Consider the following 15,320-nt stretch of genomic DNA (forward strand, 5'->3'; position numbering starts at 1 on the left):
GGAAAGAAACGGAGGGGATACTTGTGAAAAGTATGTTTAGCACAAAATGCATCAACAGAGTAACTGCTGTCTCCCTGTTAAAAAGATCTCATAATACCTATTTATATCAAGTGCACGCAGAAACAGTTACAATCTTTCTTCTTTTGAGTTTCCATATTTCAGGAAACTGCTTCTGCAGTTAAATGCAGTTTCCTCATCTGGGGCTTAAGCTAAGCTTTCTGCCTTCATCCTGCCCAGTCTATAATTTAAAAATAGAGCTTTTAAAACTAAATATTCTCAATAGTTTCATGTATTACGTTTACTAAAACCATTCATTCACAAAGTGCTAAGCAGGCAGCTCAGAGGTGTGCACGTTAGCGAAACGCTAAGCGTTCCCTTGGTGCTGGAGGAAAGCCCTGTCCACGCAGACCTTCCAAGCGACACAGCAACCTTCAGGCATTGGAGATGATTTCTGTTGTGACATGCCGCTCTCGCAGGTTCCTTGAGCTGCTGGAAGCCTCATCATAACAGTATTTAAAAGGTGCATATCCTGCCAGCAGAGCATTGCACAGAAATGCGTGGGTGAACGCACATCAGCCTCCCATCCTATCTCAAATAGGAAAATCTCACGTTATATGGGAACAACTTTAATTTGTATTAATAAAACTCAGTTTTATTAAAAAACCCTCTGTATTTAACTGAAAAGTTGGATCCATCCCTCTGCCTCATGTGCACTGTGTGAATCAGCCCCCAGTACTGCTACTTTTTCCAAGATACACCAGTAATCCTACCTTGACACAAATCACACTTTGTTAGATCCCTCAAATCAAAAGAAACCAAACTCCAGTTGAGGAATTGAGCAGGAAGCAGAGTTCAGAGCAGCAACGGGAGAACAGCGCGAGCACCACCGCAGCAAGCCGGACTTGCGGGGGGAGCAAGGTGGCTTCGGGGCTCGAGAGGCTGCCGGAGCACCACAGATCTGCCGCGGCCCTGTGATTTTCACGTTGCAACGATCCCCTCTGCTCCGTTGGTATCAGCTGGATTTTCAGTTTATGCAAACAGCTTGTGGTGGATTGCACAACGCCTGCGTTTGGGGTGAAATTCAGCCCTCCACAGAAGCGAGCACAAGATCCTGCAGCCACGCGCTCCCCACCGAGATCCAGGGCAGCACACAGGCTTGCTGCACGGCTTCCCCTCGCTCGGGCGGGCGCGGGCTCTCCTGCACAGATGCTGCTCGTAAAGAAAAGATTCTTCGTAAACAGCATTCTTATATTTCTTACCTGTTTTAAACAACTCGGGCCGACCATTCAAATTAAATATCCCAGACGGGGACTTTCCAGGCAGTGTTTTATGAAGGCGTTCCCCAAACCCCACCAGAGCGTGTTTGCATCATATCCCCTTGCGAAGGCACTAGCAGAGTTTCCCTGTTTTGTGCCCAGCCTCCTATTTTCACAAAAGTCACAGGATACTTAAAACGCTGGATGCTCCTACTTCCCGCTAAACTGCATTCACAAGTTACGAGGGTGCACAGACCTACACACACACGCATTCACGCACATGAACACTGCGATTTCGTAAGGCTCCATCCTCCCAAGAAACCAGCCGGAGGATGTCTGAGCTTTGCCGGCTCCTCTCCTGCCCTGCACCCAAGGTAGGACCTGCCGTGTGTTCCCGGAGACCGACGTCAACCGGAGGGGGGACGCTCGGCTCCTCCAGGAGCGGCTCGTGGGTTCCCTGATGCAGGTCGGGGTACTTTGCACCCCCCCCCCCCTTAGCCTTAGAGACTGTTGCATGAGCAGTTAGGAAAAGAGTCCTAGGTGTAGTGTAAAACCTTGAAGTCACAAAGAAGCACAAACCAGAAAAAAGTTCTTCAGAGAAGGAAATTCCCACAGGTTGAGTTTTGCTTAGGGAAGTTAACCTCCCTGCCTCGCTCCTGAGGCTGCTCCAGAGAGCAGCACAGGACAGAGCACCGTGAAACTTCATTTAGGAAATACACGTGCGCTGGATAAACAGCAGAGAATGGGGACAGCAGCCAAGGAATGAAAGAAAACGTCACCTCACAGTTAGCACTTCCAGAAACATATGGGGTTGCAGCACACAAACAGAAGCCATGGAAGTGCTTTCTTGCATGACAGGCACCTCATTTGGAGGCATGCCTGTAAGCAATGCTGGTCTGCAGTGTGACTGAAATACAGTTTCCAGGCACCTGTGCTCATGGAAGCTGGTCTGCAGTGTTGTACAGCACTCTGCCACAAGGACTCGGCTCCCGCTGTGCCTTTCCATCGTGCTCTCTTTTGCTGGGCTCTTGAGCAAAGTTGCACCCTCTTCTCCAAGCTTCCTTGATAAGCGGCACTGAGCTGCAAACAGGAACTATTGGAAAAACAAACTCAGACTACCAGGCTCCAAATTGCTAAGTGATAAAAAAAAAGAAAAAGCAGCAAGTAGCTGAACCAATTGCTTCTTAATCTGCTAAAAAGAGAAGAGATACATTTGCAACAGATTCATTTGCTATGCAAGCTGCTAAGGACTTCACTGCTATGCTTCCCTTCCGTGCCACAACTTTCCACTTCATGGCTAGGGCTGAAGCTTTCTGAGCAGCAATGTTTATAACCTCATTTGCTTCACTAAGTGAGCTATGGAGCATGCTCTGGGATGATGCTTCTGTCAGCTAGAAGCACCTGGGAACAGTAAAGGGTGATGTATCGTTGCAAGCAATGTTGTTATTTGCAACTGTGTTTAATTAGGTAACTGAAGCCTGACATTTTCTGTGGTCAGACCTGTGAAAAGAGCAGCTGGGAAGTGCTCAAAGCAACTTTCAAAGGCCCATGAGGCTGCTTCCCAGGTCTATTGTTTCTTGAAAACTCTTATTTTTTTTTGTCTTAAAAAAATGAAAATTACATCTCTGCAGATTCAGCCCTTGTTGGGCAAATCCCAGTGAATTTAGTGAATTAAGACTTGGTGCTTGCTGTTTTGTGATTCTTCACTGCACTGTAGGGGAAGAAAATAAGACGGATGTTCCAGAAAAGAGAGGCAAAGCCGTGTCAGGAGGAGTGCGGCAAAGAGGGTGGCAAGCTGCAGCCTCCTCCGCTGGGCTGGTGGGCAGTGCGCAGCTTGCGTTGCGGTGCAGCTAGCCCGGTGCCTGCTGCCCTCAGGCTCTGCTCACAGAGCGTCCGGGTCCAGCGGGGCCTGCAGGCCACCACCTCTTGTAGCCCTGTCTCCCATGCAGAAGGCGTTCAGGTGTCCTGGCCCGGGTGGGCTGGCGGTGCGACCCGTAGTGTGGCTCCGGCTGCAGGTTGATGGTTTGTGCCCGTGCCCTGCTCTCGGCGTTGCCGGTGGCCGGAGGCCGTAACGTGACCTCCCGCAGGGCTTGCGGGTCGCCTTGCGCAGACGTCTAACCTTCACGTACGCTGCACGAGGGACCCAGGCGCCCTATCAAAATGACCTGGAGTCCACGCTCAGGACTGGGTGCTGAAGCTCAGACCTCGCAGCTGCTAACCCATCGATGCCCAAGCCTCCTCTGTGCCTGGCCCAAAATCTCATGAGCCTGTTGTCAACTTTAGTCACATCCATTCCCCTCTTTGGCCGCAGCACACACCACGCAGCAAAGGGGGGGGGGGAGAGCGACTGGCTGTACTTTCCAGGCCCCCATGCTAAACCGCTCTAAGGAAAGCTCCTGGTGCCAAGATAAGCCCCTTCCTGCTTGTGTTTTCAGGTGCTGCAGCCCAAACGTTCCTGCTTTGGAACTGTGCGTGCTCCGGGCTTGGAGCGCCCCAGCCGCAGCAGGCGCCCGCGGCGGGCGGCCGTGGCGGCAGCGTTTCCCGCAGCCCCGCACGCGCGGACTGAGCCCCGCTCGGCGCCCGAGCGGAAGCACTGCTGCAGGACCCGGCACAAGAAAACCCACAGCTCGTTAGTGTCGCACTTTGCTCCTTAATTTTAGGAGGGGGGATGTGGACAGCGCTGAAAGCAGGGAAAACCCTCTCTGACACAAAGAAAGAAGCCAAGGCGGCAGGAACGCCCCAGCTCCGCAGCCAAGGCAGCCCGGCCCCCAAGAGCTGGCACAGCCCCTGCCAGTCCTCAGCCCCGACGTGCCCGGCCCAGCTCCACCCCGTGCTGTTCATAGCGCCACTTCACCAAAAATTTTGCAGTGGTGCTCAGGACAGTTACGGTGCCCAAGCGAACGAGGCTTTGCCAGAGGCACCTCTTCACCGGGTGAGCCTGGAGAACGTGCAGTGGAGGGGACCGGAGCCCCTCCGCGAGCTACCGAGTCCCCTGGCAGGGGTTAGTTCTCCCTGGGACAAAGACATGTTTGCGCCAGGACCAAGGATGGCGAACCGTGGCCCCTGCAGCATGGAGATGTGTCACCTTGCCTTGGTGCCCAGAGCCGGGCTCAGCCAGGCGTGCAGACCACGGCGGATGCATCCACGGCAGCTGCCTTCGAGACAGCAGGCCCTCTGTGTCAAAGCTTCACGTCCACGCCACTGCGGGACCGTGCCATAGCAGCTCTGCTGTGCTGGAACATGCTTCGGAGGACTGGGCGTCTCTCACTGCTGCAAAGCAAGGCCATCAGAGCCCAGGGTGCAGCTGGTCCCCCGTTCGTCTGCCAGTACCACGACGGGCAGTGAGCAGCTGAGTACTGGCTTGGGAGCTGCAAAATTTCAGGGGGGGCTTTTGCTCTGTTCACTCAGGTCCCTGTGCTGTGCACATCCCTGCGGATTCACCTTGGCCTACTTATGTTTCTGAGCAAGTGCAATGTATTTACTAAATGTGAGGGTTTTTCTAAGGTAGCACCGGGCCGTAGGTACAAGATCCATCGCTGCAGCTGCGCGCGGTCGGTCGCCTCGGCCACCTTGCAGCCCCAAGTGACGCGGTGCCGCGGCGGAAGGTGGGCAGCAGCGGAGCGAGCCCAGGTGCCGCGGCTGGGCGGCGAGGAGCTGCGCGCCCACGCGCCCCGCTGCCCACGCTCGCAGCCGCCGCGGGCCTGGAGGCACCGGCAGGACCTGCCGCTGCTTCCCCGCGGGGGCAGCCGCGATAGCTCGATGCGCGTTGTGGTTGGGGTGAGCAGGAGGACAAGCTGTTAGCTGCAGATCTATAATTTATGGCAGCTTGTAAGTGGCACCCCCTCTCCCTGCCCTCCAGCATCTAAAAAAAGCATAAAAGGTCCCTCATCTCCCCGGAGGAGGAGGAGAGCGGCATCCATTTGTGCTGCACGGTGCAGCAGAAGGCTTTTTATAACTCCCCGGGGAAGCGCTGTCATCTGCCCTCTGCCAGCTCGGCCCCTTCGCACACAGACTTTCAGTATGTGGCAGTCGTGCGGAGCGCTTCCGCCGGCAGCTCCGTGCAGAGCTCCGCAAGGTCACCGCGGGGCTCCCCGCGGCCCCCGAAGGCCCTGGGGCGAAGGATGCGACCGAGGAGCCCTCCCTCAGGAGGCGGCAGGGAGCACGGAGCGTGCCCAGGCATGCAGCGAGGAAACCACCGTCCCCGCCGACGGGGACCCCCGCAGGCTCGCCACCAGCCCGGCGCAGGGATCGCTTCTTGTAACGATCTCTCAGCCTCTATTAACTCTGTTCTGGTAGCCAGAGGAAGAGCAAGAAGATTAGCTGCAATATAAGAAAGCATCACCATACGTAAGGCTGTGAGTGAGGCAAAGCTGAAAACAGAGGTTATTGGATGTAGCAGCTCTTCCCGAGTCTGCTGCTGATTGCTTTTATGACCTTGAAAAGTCACTCCACCTCTGTTTTTCCCCTCTTTAAAAGGGAGTAATTATGCCAGCTTCATGAAGTTCTCTGTGATCTTTAGTTTTTAAGTACATAGGCTGGTTTATACATTAGTGTATCACAACAATGAGAACTGGAAGTAGTCAACCATGTCAAAACACATCAAATTCAAAACTGATAAAAGGAAATACTCTTTTTTTTTTTTCAAACAGCGTCATTAGGCTTTGGAACTGCCAGCCACAAGCTGCTACCTAAAGCCAAAAGATGAGCTGCATGCACCCGGATACACACAGAAATCTGAGATTTTTGCCTGATAGAAACTAAGCAAATAAAGCTTTAAAGAGATGTGGTGGGATAGAGTCGGGGGGGGGGGTCACACATCAATTGCCTCGACAGCCTTGAGAAAACAAACCCAATGCTTCTTGCAGTGACCTAGCCCACCAAGTCTCAAATGTCAGCAGCAAGAAACTCAGCTGTAAACCTTCCTTACTCTCTGAAACAACACAGTTCATTCCAAATTTTGCACTCTTTGCTGGTAACAGCAAGCCTTCCTCCTTGGAAAGGCGAGAGGACAAGTTCCCACAAAGCTGGGCACGTTCAGCCTGTCCACAAGAGCTGACTTTTGTCCGGGCAGACAGAAGCTCTCGCTAGACAGCGAGACTCCTGAGGAGACACCGAGGACAAAGTATATTTGCTGTTTGGCTGGGATTCATTTGAGCTGTTTTCTAAAAGCACGAGCTGAGGCGATGGGGAAGGGCTGCAGCACGCTGCCTCTCCGCAGGTGAGCGAGCACGGGGCCGGACAGGCATGCCAAAGCAGAATGACTACTTCTGCTTTAAAAGTTGCTTCGCAGTTTCCAGCTTCGTGACAAACCACTTTGATTAGAAGACTTTAGGAAGATGCGTTTCATCGGCGTCACCCTTTCAGCGCGAGGCTGAGCTGAGGAAGCCTCGTATGGGCACGTGGAGCGAGGCTGGGGCAGGCGGTGCCTCGCCAGGGCGCTGCCCCCCCGACCCCGCGCTCCGCCTGCAGAGCAGCCTCGTTCAGCATCCTACAGGCTAAGCATGCTGCCGGCTCCGGCCGGAGTTAATCACAACACAAACATCAAACGGAGACTTTTTAAATGAAAGGGAAGGACAGCAGCGTTCTAGCTCTGCCTTTATTTGTTAATTCCGATTATGAGCCCCCCCCTTGCAAGGGAGCGGCCGTGGCAGATAACACCGTTCGCTAGGGTGCTCTGAGTGTTAAGTGGGGAAACAGGCAAGTCTCACATCCTAATCCCAAATCAGACATTGATTTGCTGTGCGGCCTCATCTCCTGAATTTCTCCGTGTATAAAATGGGGGTGTTAGCCTGAGGGGTGCTTCACAGAGGAACTAGCGTTAAGCAGCCTGCGCAGCCTGTGGGCGTCCTGGGACAGCTCCGAGTCCCAGCGCCGGGTCCCGCTCCCGGCGAGGATTACGTGGGAAGGTTCGAAGCATTGAGCAAAAGCGCATTGATTCGGCCTTGTAGTTTGCTGTGGACTACAGAACTATTTGCTTTAGAGTATGGATACTTCTTTCATGTGCATATTCAATCTTGTCCATTGTTTTTACAGTACAACTAAAACAGGCTAGGATTTGCTTAAGGTTTAGAAAAAAAATTTAAAAGAATTTATAGAGCAAATTTGATCATATTTAGCATTAGCTGATATCTTGTCAACTTCATTTCCCATCATTTCTCAATTCTATTTCATCATTTTATTTCATTTCTAATGAGACAAAAATACAATATGTAAGTATTAATCACAGAATGGAAATAGGGAAGAAAACATTAAAAAACCTTCAAACCTTTGGTGTCAGTATAGTTTACGCCAAGCATTGCATTTAAAAATGCCAGAATATTAGATGACGTTATTTTCAATATTGTTCATTTAAAAGTTTGCATTTGGTCAGCCAAGCACAAATCAACATATGACAGACCACAAAAAAATACCAAAGTAAATGGAAACTCTGTTTCTGAGATGAAACAGAACAGAGTAATTGTTTTTTTGCATTATCCTGAAGATGTTTGTCAACATTTTAATTTAGCTAAATAGCTACCATTAAAAAAAAAATTTTTAAAAAAAACCTTTTTGTTGCAACAAAATCACATCCTGTGGGGGGAAAAACAGTCAAAACCACATTTTCCAGCACCACTAAGTACTTCTGAAACATTCCTCTACAAAAGTATGCGGGAATGCGTGTCGCACGTGCAGAACACCAGATGAGCGCGTTACCCACGCGTGGGAAAACAGAAACACGTCGCTGCGACCGAGAACGTTTCCTCTGGAACAGGGTCCCCCCGGCACGGGGACCCCCGGCGTGGCCCGCCCGGCATGTGCCACGCGGCTCGCCCGGGGGCGACTCCGTGTCTGGCGCGCGCAGACGGGCCGCGCTGCGTGCAGGCGGGAGGCTTCGGCGCGGCCGACGTTTCTCCCCGCGCTGGAACAGAGCCCGTCCCCGGTAGACGGCGGCTCCCTGGATTCCACACGCGCACGCTGAAACGCGGCCGCGCTGCGTCCTGCCGCGCGCCGGGGAGCTGTCCCGCTTTCGCAAGTCACGGCTCGGAGCCGGGGGCTGTGCAGGGCTCAGTTTAAACCAGCTGGCAGTTCCCAAAGGAGCTAAACAGGTCGAGTGACTGCACGCCGCGGGAGGAACAAGCTCCCCGGGCCGCTCTGGAGAGCTGAGGCAGCCCAGGCGGGCGAGGACGTCGCTGCAGGTCTGCCGACGTCTGTCCCCCAGGTGGAAAAGGGTAGTTTTTGTGTTTAAATGACTTTTTATAGAGCTGCTGTCAAAACTGGCAGATAGAAAGCTTAATTAGGAGTGATCTCAAGAATGAGGCAACGTGTAGGTGTGCGAGGGACCGTGTGCAGCAACGGCTGCTTTAAACCAGAGCTCGGAGTAAGCAGGTTCGATCTGATGTTTATCAGAGCTTCTTATCTCCTGAGCTGCTAAAATTTTCCCTGTACTGTCAACTGTGTTCTGCAGAGCAGCGAGCATTAAAGAAAACGTGGCTTCCAGCATGAGCAAGGATGAATATACCTGTCCTGTTTCAGACTTCTCTGCTTGGGATGAGAGGCATGAATTAGCTTTCCTCATCGGAGCGACAGTTATTTATCTGCCCCAGTGAACAGAGCCCGGGTCTCTTCCTCATCTGGCACGAGCCTGAATACAGTTCTTCTTGCTAGTACTGAATCATAAATGACTCACTCCAAACTTGGATGTGAGCACAAAGTATACATTTGCAAATTGGCTCGTGAGGCACCGCTTTGCAATGTAGGTGGGATATATTACATACTGTAGCAGTCAAGTTCTGCTCTTTTCTTTCCTCCTCCCTTTTCCTCCACGCAGGATGGTTGTCGGAGCCTAGGATTTTGGTGTCGTTTTCGACGCTGCAGAAAGAAGTCTCAGCCTGCTCGGGTGAATGTATCATGTGGATGTCTCTGGCTCTGCTTGTGACGGGAGTTCTTCGCTGAAGATGGATGATTTAGCTTTACTTGACCTGTTGGAGTGTCCTGTGTGCTTTGAAAAGCTAGACGCCACAGCTAAGGTGCTGCCATGCCAGCATACCTTCTGCAAGCCATGTCTGCAGAGAATCCTGAAATCCCAGAAGGAACTCAGGTGCCCGGAGTGCAGGACTCTAGTCCTCTGCAGCATCGAACAGCTACCGTCCAACTTGCTCCTAATTCGTTTACTGGATGGTGTCAGATGTGGGCAGAATGTTGCGAGGTTTGGTTCAATTCAGAGATCTGGAGTCCTGTCCTCCCCTGCCTCCATCAGGAGAGTCCCGAGAGGTTTACAGCTCAACCAATATAGACTGGCACCAAATCCCCGGATCCACATGGAAGGGGTAAGGAGAGCCCACATTTTTTTACTCTTTCCATAAACATAGAAAGTTGTATTATTGTGTACCAAGAGCTATGAAACTTTCATGTTACTGATTTTGCATGAATGTTTTAAGTAAGAGATCATTAATTTGTTTGCAAATCTGGCTGTTATTTCCCTGTGATATTTGACTATTTTGAACTTGTCACAACAGTAATTGCCTTGATGCTCAAGCTGATTCAAAAACAACTTGTCTTTCTCCTTGCAAAAACTTCACAGCAGCTGTTTTTCTCAGGAGTTTTCAGGTGCTTCCTGACTTTTGGGGGAAGCATTTTAGATGCTCCAAATTTCAGGCAACATATTGATTTTTGATTGACAGCAATTAAGTCAGTTAAGTGCAAAGGTGTAAATGTTAGAGGTGGAGAAGGGTATTATTTCCCTTCTCTGAGCCTCAGTTTCCCCATCCATTAAAAAAGAGGGAAAGGACGTAGTGACACCTAAGTCCTTGGCAAAACACTTTGATACTAACTAATGAGAAATTTGAAACAAGTTACCTGTTATTTTATCTAGGGACTGATTTGCTAGGTTAATTTTAGAATTAACAGTTGTTTCTGTCACTTTTTGTAAGCGTACTAAAGCTTTCCTTAAATAATTAAGTCATGTTACTAGATTTGTTAAAGCAGCTTGGCTCAGATTGAATTTGGGGTGAGACCAGCTCGTGGTTTCATTTGACCTGCATTATATTCCGGAAATTCCACTTCTTCCATCTGAAGTGTTCTTTGTATAAAGTCCCTACAAAGCTTTCACAACATTCAAATGCGTAACTCAAACGTTTGTTACATCTCAGGGCATTTTCAGAATTGCAGAGATGCAAACTTAAAGACAAATATTTGCCTGCATAATGTAAATGTCCATACTTGCCTGTGTGGTTGTACAGAAGCGCATACTTTAAAGTACACTGTACCTTGTGTGAGTGCGATGTGGTATATGTATCCTAAGGAATCTTTGTGGTGTTGATCAGTCATCTGTGATGCATCACACACAAAAAAGATACATCTTTGGAGCGCAGGTCTCAGGTTCTCCCACTAGCAAATGCAGCACATATGAACTAGAGTCTCTTCTTTCCTTCTTTTTTTTTTTCTTTTTCTTCTGTCCATGCCTCAGTTTCAGCCCAGGCTTGGTGGTGCTCAGTAAAAGCAACGGTGTTATTTTTATTCCTGTTGCAGCCCTTACCAAGATCCTTTGCTTCTCTCATTTCCATACAGTGATTTTTTTTAGGACCAGGCAGAAGCACAGCAGGGCTCTAGGCAGCACAGGTAGGCTTGTGCCACCTCTGCGGCAGGGGAAGCTCAGCGATCCCCGGATCTCTTTTGCAGTGCAAAAGGGGAAGATGCCTGCCCACCTGCAGCTCCTGCCGAGGAGACCTGCCTGGCTACGGCCAGTTACGTTTAACAGACAGAACTTAGCTCAGTCCCCAAAGGCACTGAGCAATGTTTGTTAGGTAGCACTTGAGGAGGGGAGGACGGGAGACGCAGCACGAGGAACAACTCCTGTTGACGCTACCGCGGCCAGCGAGGCATGCCAGTGCGGGCTGCAGGGCGGGCTGCAGGCTAGCGTGGTGACTTCCCCAGCTGGAATCTCCAGGCCCAAGATAAAAAGCACAAATGTGCTCATCTTTTCTCCTTCTCTCTATTCATACATTTCACATTTCTCTTACTAGGTCTCAGGACAAGTACAAACTTGTTATTATATAATGATGACATTCATCTATTGCAGCTGCCCAAAACATTTTAAGATCAAATGCTTGGAGTCAGCAGAAATGGTGAGGAGAGAGGAGAGGTCTCAGCAAGAGCACTGCGATTCTCCAGACAGCTCCGGCTAGCTTTAGTGAGTAGCACGGGGATAGTCCTTTAACTCCTATGCCTGTGTGACAAAAGGATATAAAAGTACATCACACTGAAACTCTCTTAGACTTAATTAGTCAGTTAATTATAAAACACTTTGAAATCCTCAGCTGCAAGGTGAAGAATGCAAAATATTAGTCACCTTTTGGATCTGGTGGTTTTAAACACATGCAGAATGGACCGCACGCTATTTCAGCTGCTCCAGCGGGATATTGAGGCGTACAGACCCTTCACTGAACTGAAGCCTGGTGATGTGCAGCTCTTGCTCTAAGAGCAGCAAGGAGTCATCTTGGAAGTGCCTGTGATATAAAGGTACAAAGAAGTAATAAGTGGTGGCTTGTCTCTTCCTCACAACATGGAGCGCTTGAATTTAAGTGTTTTTATCACGGGAGTAATCTGGATAATCAGAGGCCTCTAAACAATTTGGACTTAAGAGCAGATACTTTTTTGCAGTCAGCTTTTATAGAACAAAGTGGTACCAGATTTTCAGCAAATTGGGAGGGAAGGTGGTTTTGTGGTCACTGTGGGCATCTGAAGAGCACCCTCCACCTCTCCGGCCCGGCTTGAAACCCCACCAGCAGCACTCGGGCTGGCTCCAGAAGGACTGTGGCTGCCTGACCTCCCACAGGAGGGTCTCTTAAGAAGTTAGTGTTGGCAGATATTCATAAAATATTCTGAGACTTTAAGTTAAAGGATCCTTTACTAAATCCCACTGATACCTTTCCATGGGCTCGAGACCTTTGAAGTCCCAAACCCTATTGTTATTATCATTTACCAAGCACAAAGGCATCTTCCAGAACAGCAGTCTAGTCTTACAGGTATTTTTAGACATCTTTTTTAGAAAAGTAAGTTTAAGTTTCTGATATGATAGCTCTATCTTGTCTCTTCCTCTTCAAGGTTTTGACAGTATTCTTAAAATGACTTGATTATCAAAAAACACCAAAACAAGGGGGAAAAAAGTGTTCAATGATAAGTAGTAAAATGCGTTGGCCAGATGCACAGAGGACTCTTGAGTTTCTTGATTTCAGCCTAATTGTTTACATTCAAATGATAAGCTATGGCAATTCAACTAATTTCCTTTCCTCTGTTAGAGATGTCTGAAAAACAGCTACCAGTTCTTATGCAAAAGAATAACCTGCTCCTGGGAGGAAACTGGGACTACTTTTCATTTCTGGGATTTCCCATCTGATGCAAAATAGCGCATGCAGTCCCAACAGCCATCTTGCAAAGGCTGTGTAGAACTCCTAGGGAGGATTATTAACATTTCACTCTCCCCGCCCGTTCCCTATCCCTGTTTGCCTCCTGTGCGCCAGGAGGCAAACCCACACGCCCGCGCTGCCATTTCGTCTCCACCCAGCACCTCCCCAGCCCCATTCCGATCTCTTATCTCTCACCAGCACGCGGACAGCGCGTTCCTGCTCCTGCCACGCAGCGAACAGCTCTCGCATTCCCGCAAGCAGGCTGCCTACAGGCTGGGTCTGAGAGAGGTGCTTTGCATGTGGCAAAACTGAAGGAACTGACCTCACCTCTGCTTTGGCAGTGGGGTGCACATTACCTTGCAGGGGGTTTCAGCTCATATACACATAGCCTTAGCGACAGTAGCTTTGGGACAGAGGGGCACAGAGTTAATTAGTTTTAAAGACTGCTTTCTTTGGGCTTGGCCTGAAGTGCTCTGCCCCAGTGCAATGAAAGGCCATTAGAGACGATCCTTCACTTCCTGCTACAAATACTCACTTTTTTTCCAAGAATCACTGTGAGAACTACTTTGTGCAATCCTGCTCCACCACAGTTAACACCACCACAGCTGCTTCCTTGGGTGCACTTAAATGCAGTACCCATTACAGCTGCACTGGAGGATCGGTGATCTCCAGCAAAAGACTGCCCCAATTTGCATCAACTACTAATTATCGTTAATACTATATACTACAGCAAACTTCAAAGCAAATAAAACTATATAATACGCACCATGCTGCACTGCAGTCAGATACATCATCCAAAGTAGGATACAAGACATGTTTTGTTTTCAACAAGAAGTTATTCCATAAATAAATTTCCTTTACTCCATGGAGCAGAGAAAATCACAAGTTTGACTGAAGTTTCTCCTCTCAGAAGAGACATTTTCTTGCTAGCTTGTTGCTCTTCATCCCCATGAGCTCAGGAGCACCCATGAAACCAAAAAATAAAATAAATCCCATCATCATCAAGCAAGTCAAGAGGTCATATGATTCCAAGCATAGAGTGCAAGCAGGAGCCAGCAGAGCTGCTAAATTAATATTATCAATAATATAAGATATGGGCTGCAGTCAGGAATTTCACAGAGTCCTAAAAAATAAGGAATATTTTAGTTACAGCCCATCCCAAATTATTTCTTATCTGGTAGCATTTAAATCACCTTTGAGTGTACTTCATACATACTAGTATGGGATGGGTGCATTCTGGTTGTGTGTATATGGACAAAGCAGCGTATATCCAGGATACAGCTGTACATGCACAAATCAGTATCAGAAAGACACCTTCAAAGTGCAGCCACTTAGCCAGTATTGCACTAAGACAAATTAGCACTGCCACTAAACTATTCCAGAGAAGTCTGGCTAGATTTTTAGATCTTTAACATCTATGCAGAGAGAACAAGACTTTGGATTTTCAACATATAAAAAGCTGTCTGGAATTCAAGAATAAAAGGGTTTGCTAGGAGGTGAATGCATAAATAATTTACATGGAATCCTTTGAACTCTTAAGAACCTCCCCTAGCATGCACAAAGATCTGGTTACTTTTTACATTGAAGTATCTTCCTTATCTGGCTTCAGTCCTAACATAAACTAAACATGATTTTGCCACTGATGAGAAGAACAGAGAGATGCTGCATGCTGAAGCATATACAAAACTGCCATGCTTCCCTGATGAATAACAGACCTAAACTACACCCCACACACAGTGATAATCCATCCAGGCCACTAAACAGCTATTTGGATGAGAAACTTTGTCATGCAAGAAATACAGAGGCAAAGTGAGCCAGAGGAGAAAAATTAAGAGTGTGAAAGTTTGCCCTTGGAGAACACAGAACATACAAATTAAACTGGGACTTATGCTAGTTTCTTTTTGCATGAACTGAGTGCTGTAACATCCCCCTCCAGCATTTTGTGGGAGATAGACAGATACCTCCTCTATTGGGATAAAAATACGCTACACTCCAACGTTGCCACCTTCACATAGACATCTATAAATAGCGACTGCGCCTTGGTATTTTCTTCTCCTCCAGAAACATCTCCAACTCATTTTTTTCAATTTGATAAACAGGATTTAGATTGCTGGATCTTTTTGAAACCTTATTCAAAGCGACCTTCATGTTTGCACCTAGCAGGAGCAAACACGTCTTCTGACCCACACACAGTGCAACATCGCTCCAAAAAAACAAGCGGTTCCTGTGCAGCCGTGGTAATGACTGAATAACGCGAGTCGCATCAAGCGGGGGCCAGATGAATGCTGAGCATGCATACAGAAATTTGTCTCCTACAAATACACATCAAATCCAGCTTAGGAGGTGGCACAGGCTCCTTTTCCTCTGGAAAGGGAAACCGTGCTCCTGTTGTCTCACGGCTGCTGCAGGCAGTGGCCTGCGTGCTGAGCTGATGCACCACAGAGCACAAGCCCTGCCCAGCTGTGCCATCAGCTGAAGATGAAACCCATTTCTTGTGCTAAAAATTTTGTGCGGCCTTGCAGCCGTCTGGGAGAAAGGATTTACCCCAGTTCTCCAGTTCTCCTCCACAAAATTCAGAGTCTGTCTCATTCTTAAAAAAAAAAAAAAAAAAAAAAAAAAAGCTAAGCCTTCTTTGACTAGTTGTTTCCCCACTGCCAGCTTGCACCTTCTATAGATCTAT

General features: G+C 48.8%; 1 protein-coding gene and 1 long non-coding RNA gene across 2 annotated transcripts in view; one reads left to right on the forward strand and one right to left on the reverse strand.

Annotated features, from left to right (window-relative positions):
- Positions 1-6,921: 6,921 nt before the first annotated feature.
- LOC134146752 (uncharacterized) lies at positions 6,922-15,222 on the reverse strand. The gene is made up of 3 exons (XR_009959876.1): positions 13,407-15,222; positions 11,584-11,740; positions 6,922-11,460 (listed from the first exon to the last, which is right to left on the reverse strand). It is a non-coding gene; the product is annotated as an uncharacterized LOC134146752 (long non-coding RNA).
- Positions 9,191-15,320, forward strand: part of SH3RF2 (SH3 domain containing ring finger 2) — a 47,767-nt gene continuing 41,637 nt past the window's right edge. The window contains exon 1 of the mRNA XM_062587262.1: positions 9,191-9,562. Within this exon, the coding sequence (XP_062443246.1) occupies positions 9,191-9,562 (372 nt within the window). The remainder of the gene's footprint in view (positions 9,563-15,320) is intronic.

This window comes from Rhea pennata, chromosome 14, assembly GCF_028389875.1.
Source record: "Rhea pennata isolate bPtePen1 chromosome 14, bPtePen1.pri, whole genome shotgun sequence".
In the NCBI taxonomy this organism is placed as follows: Eukaryota; Metazoa; Chordata; class Aves; order Rheiformes; family Rheidae; genus Rhea; species Rhea pennata.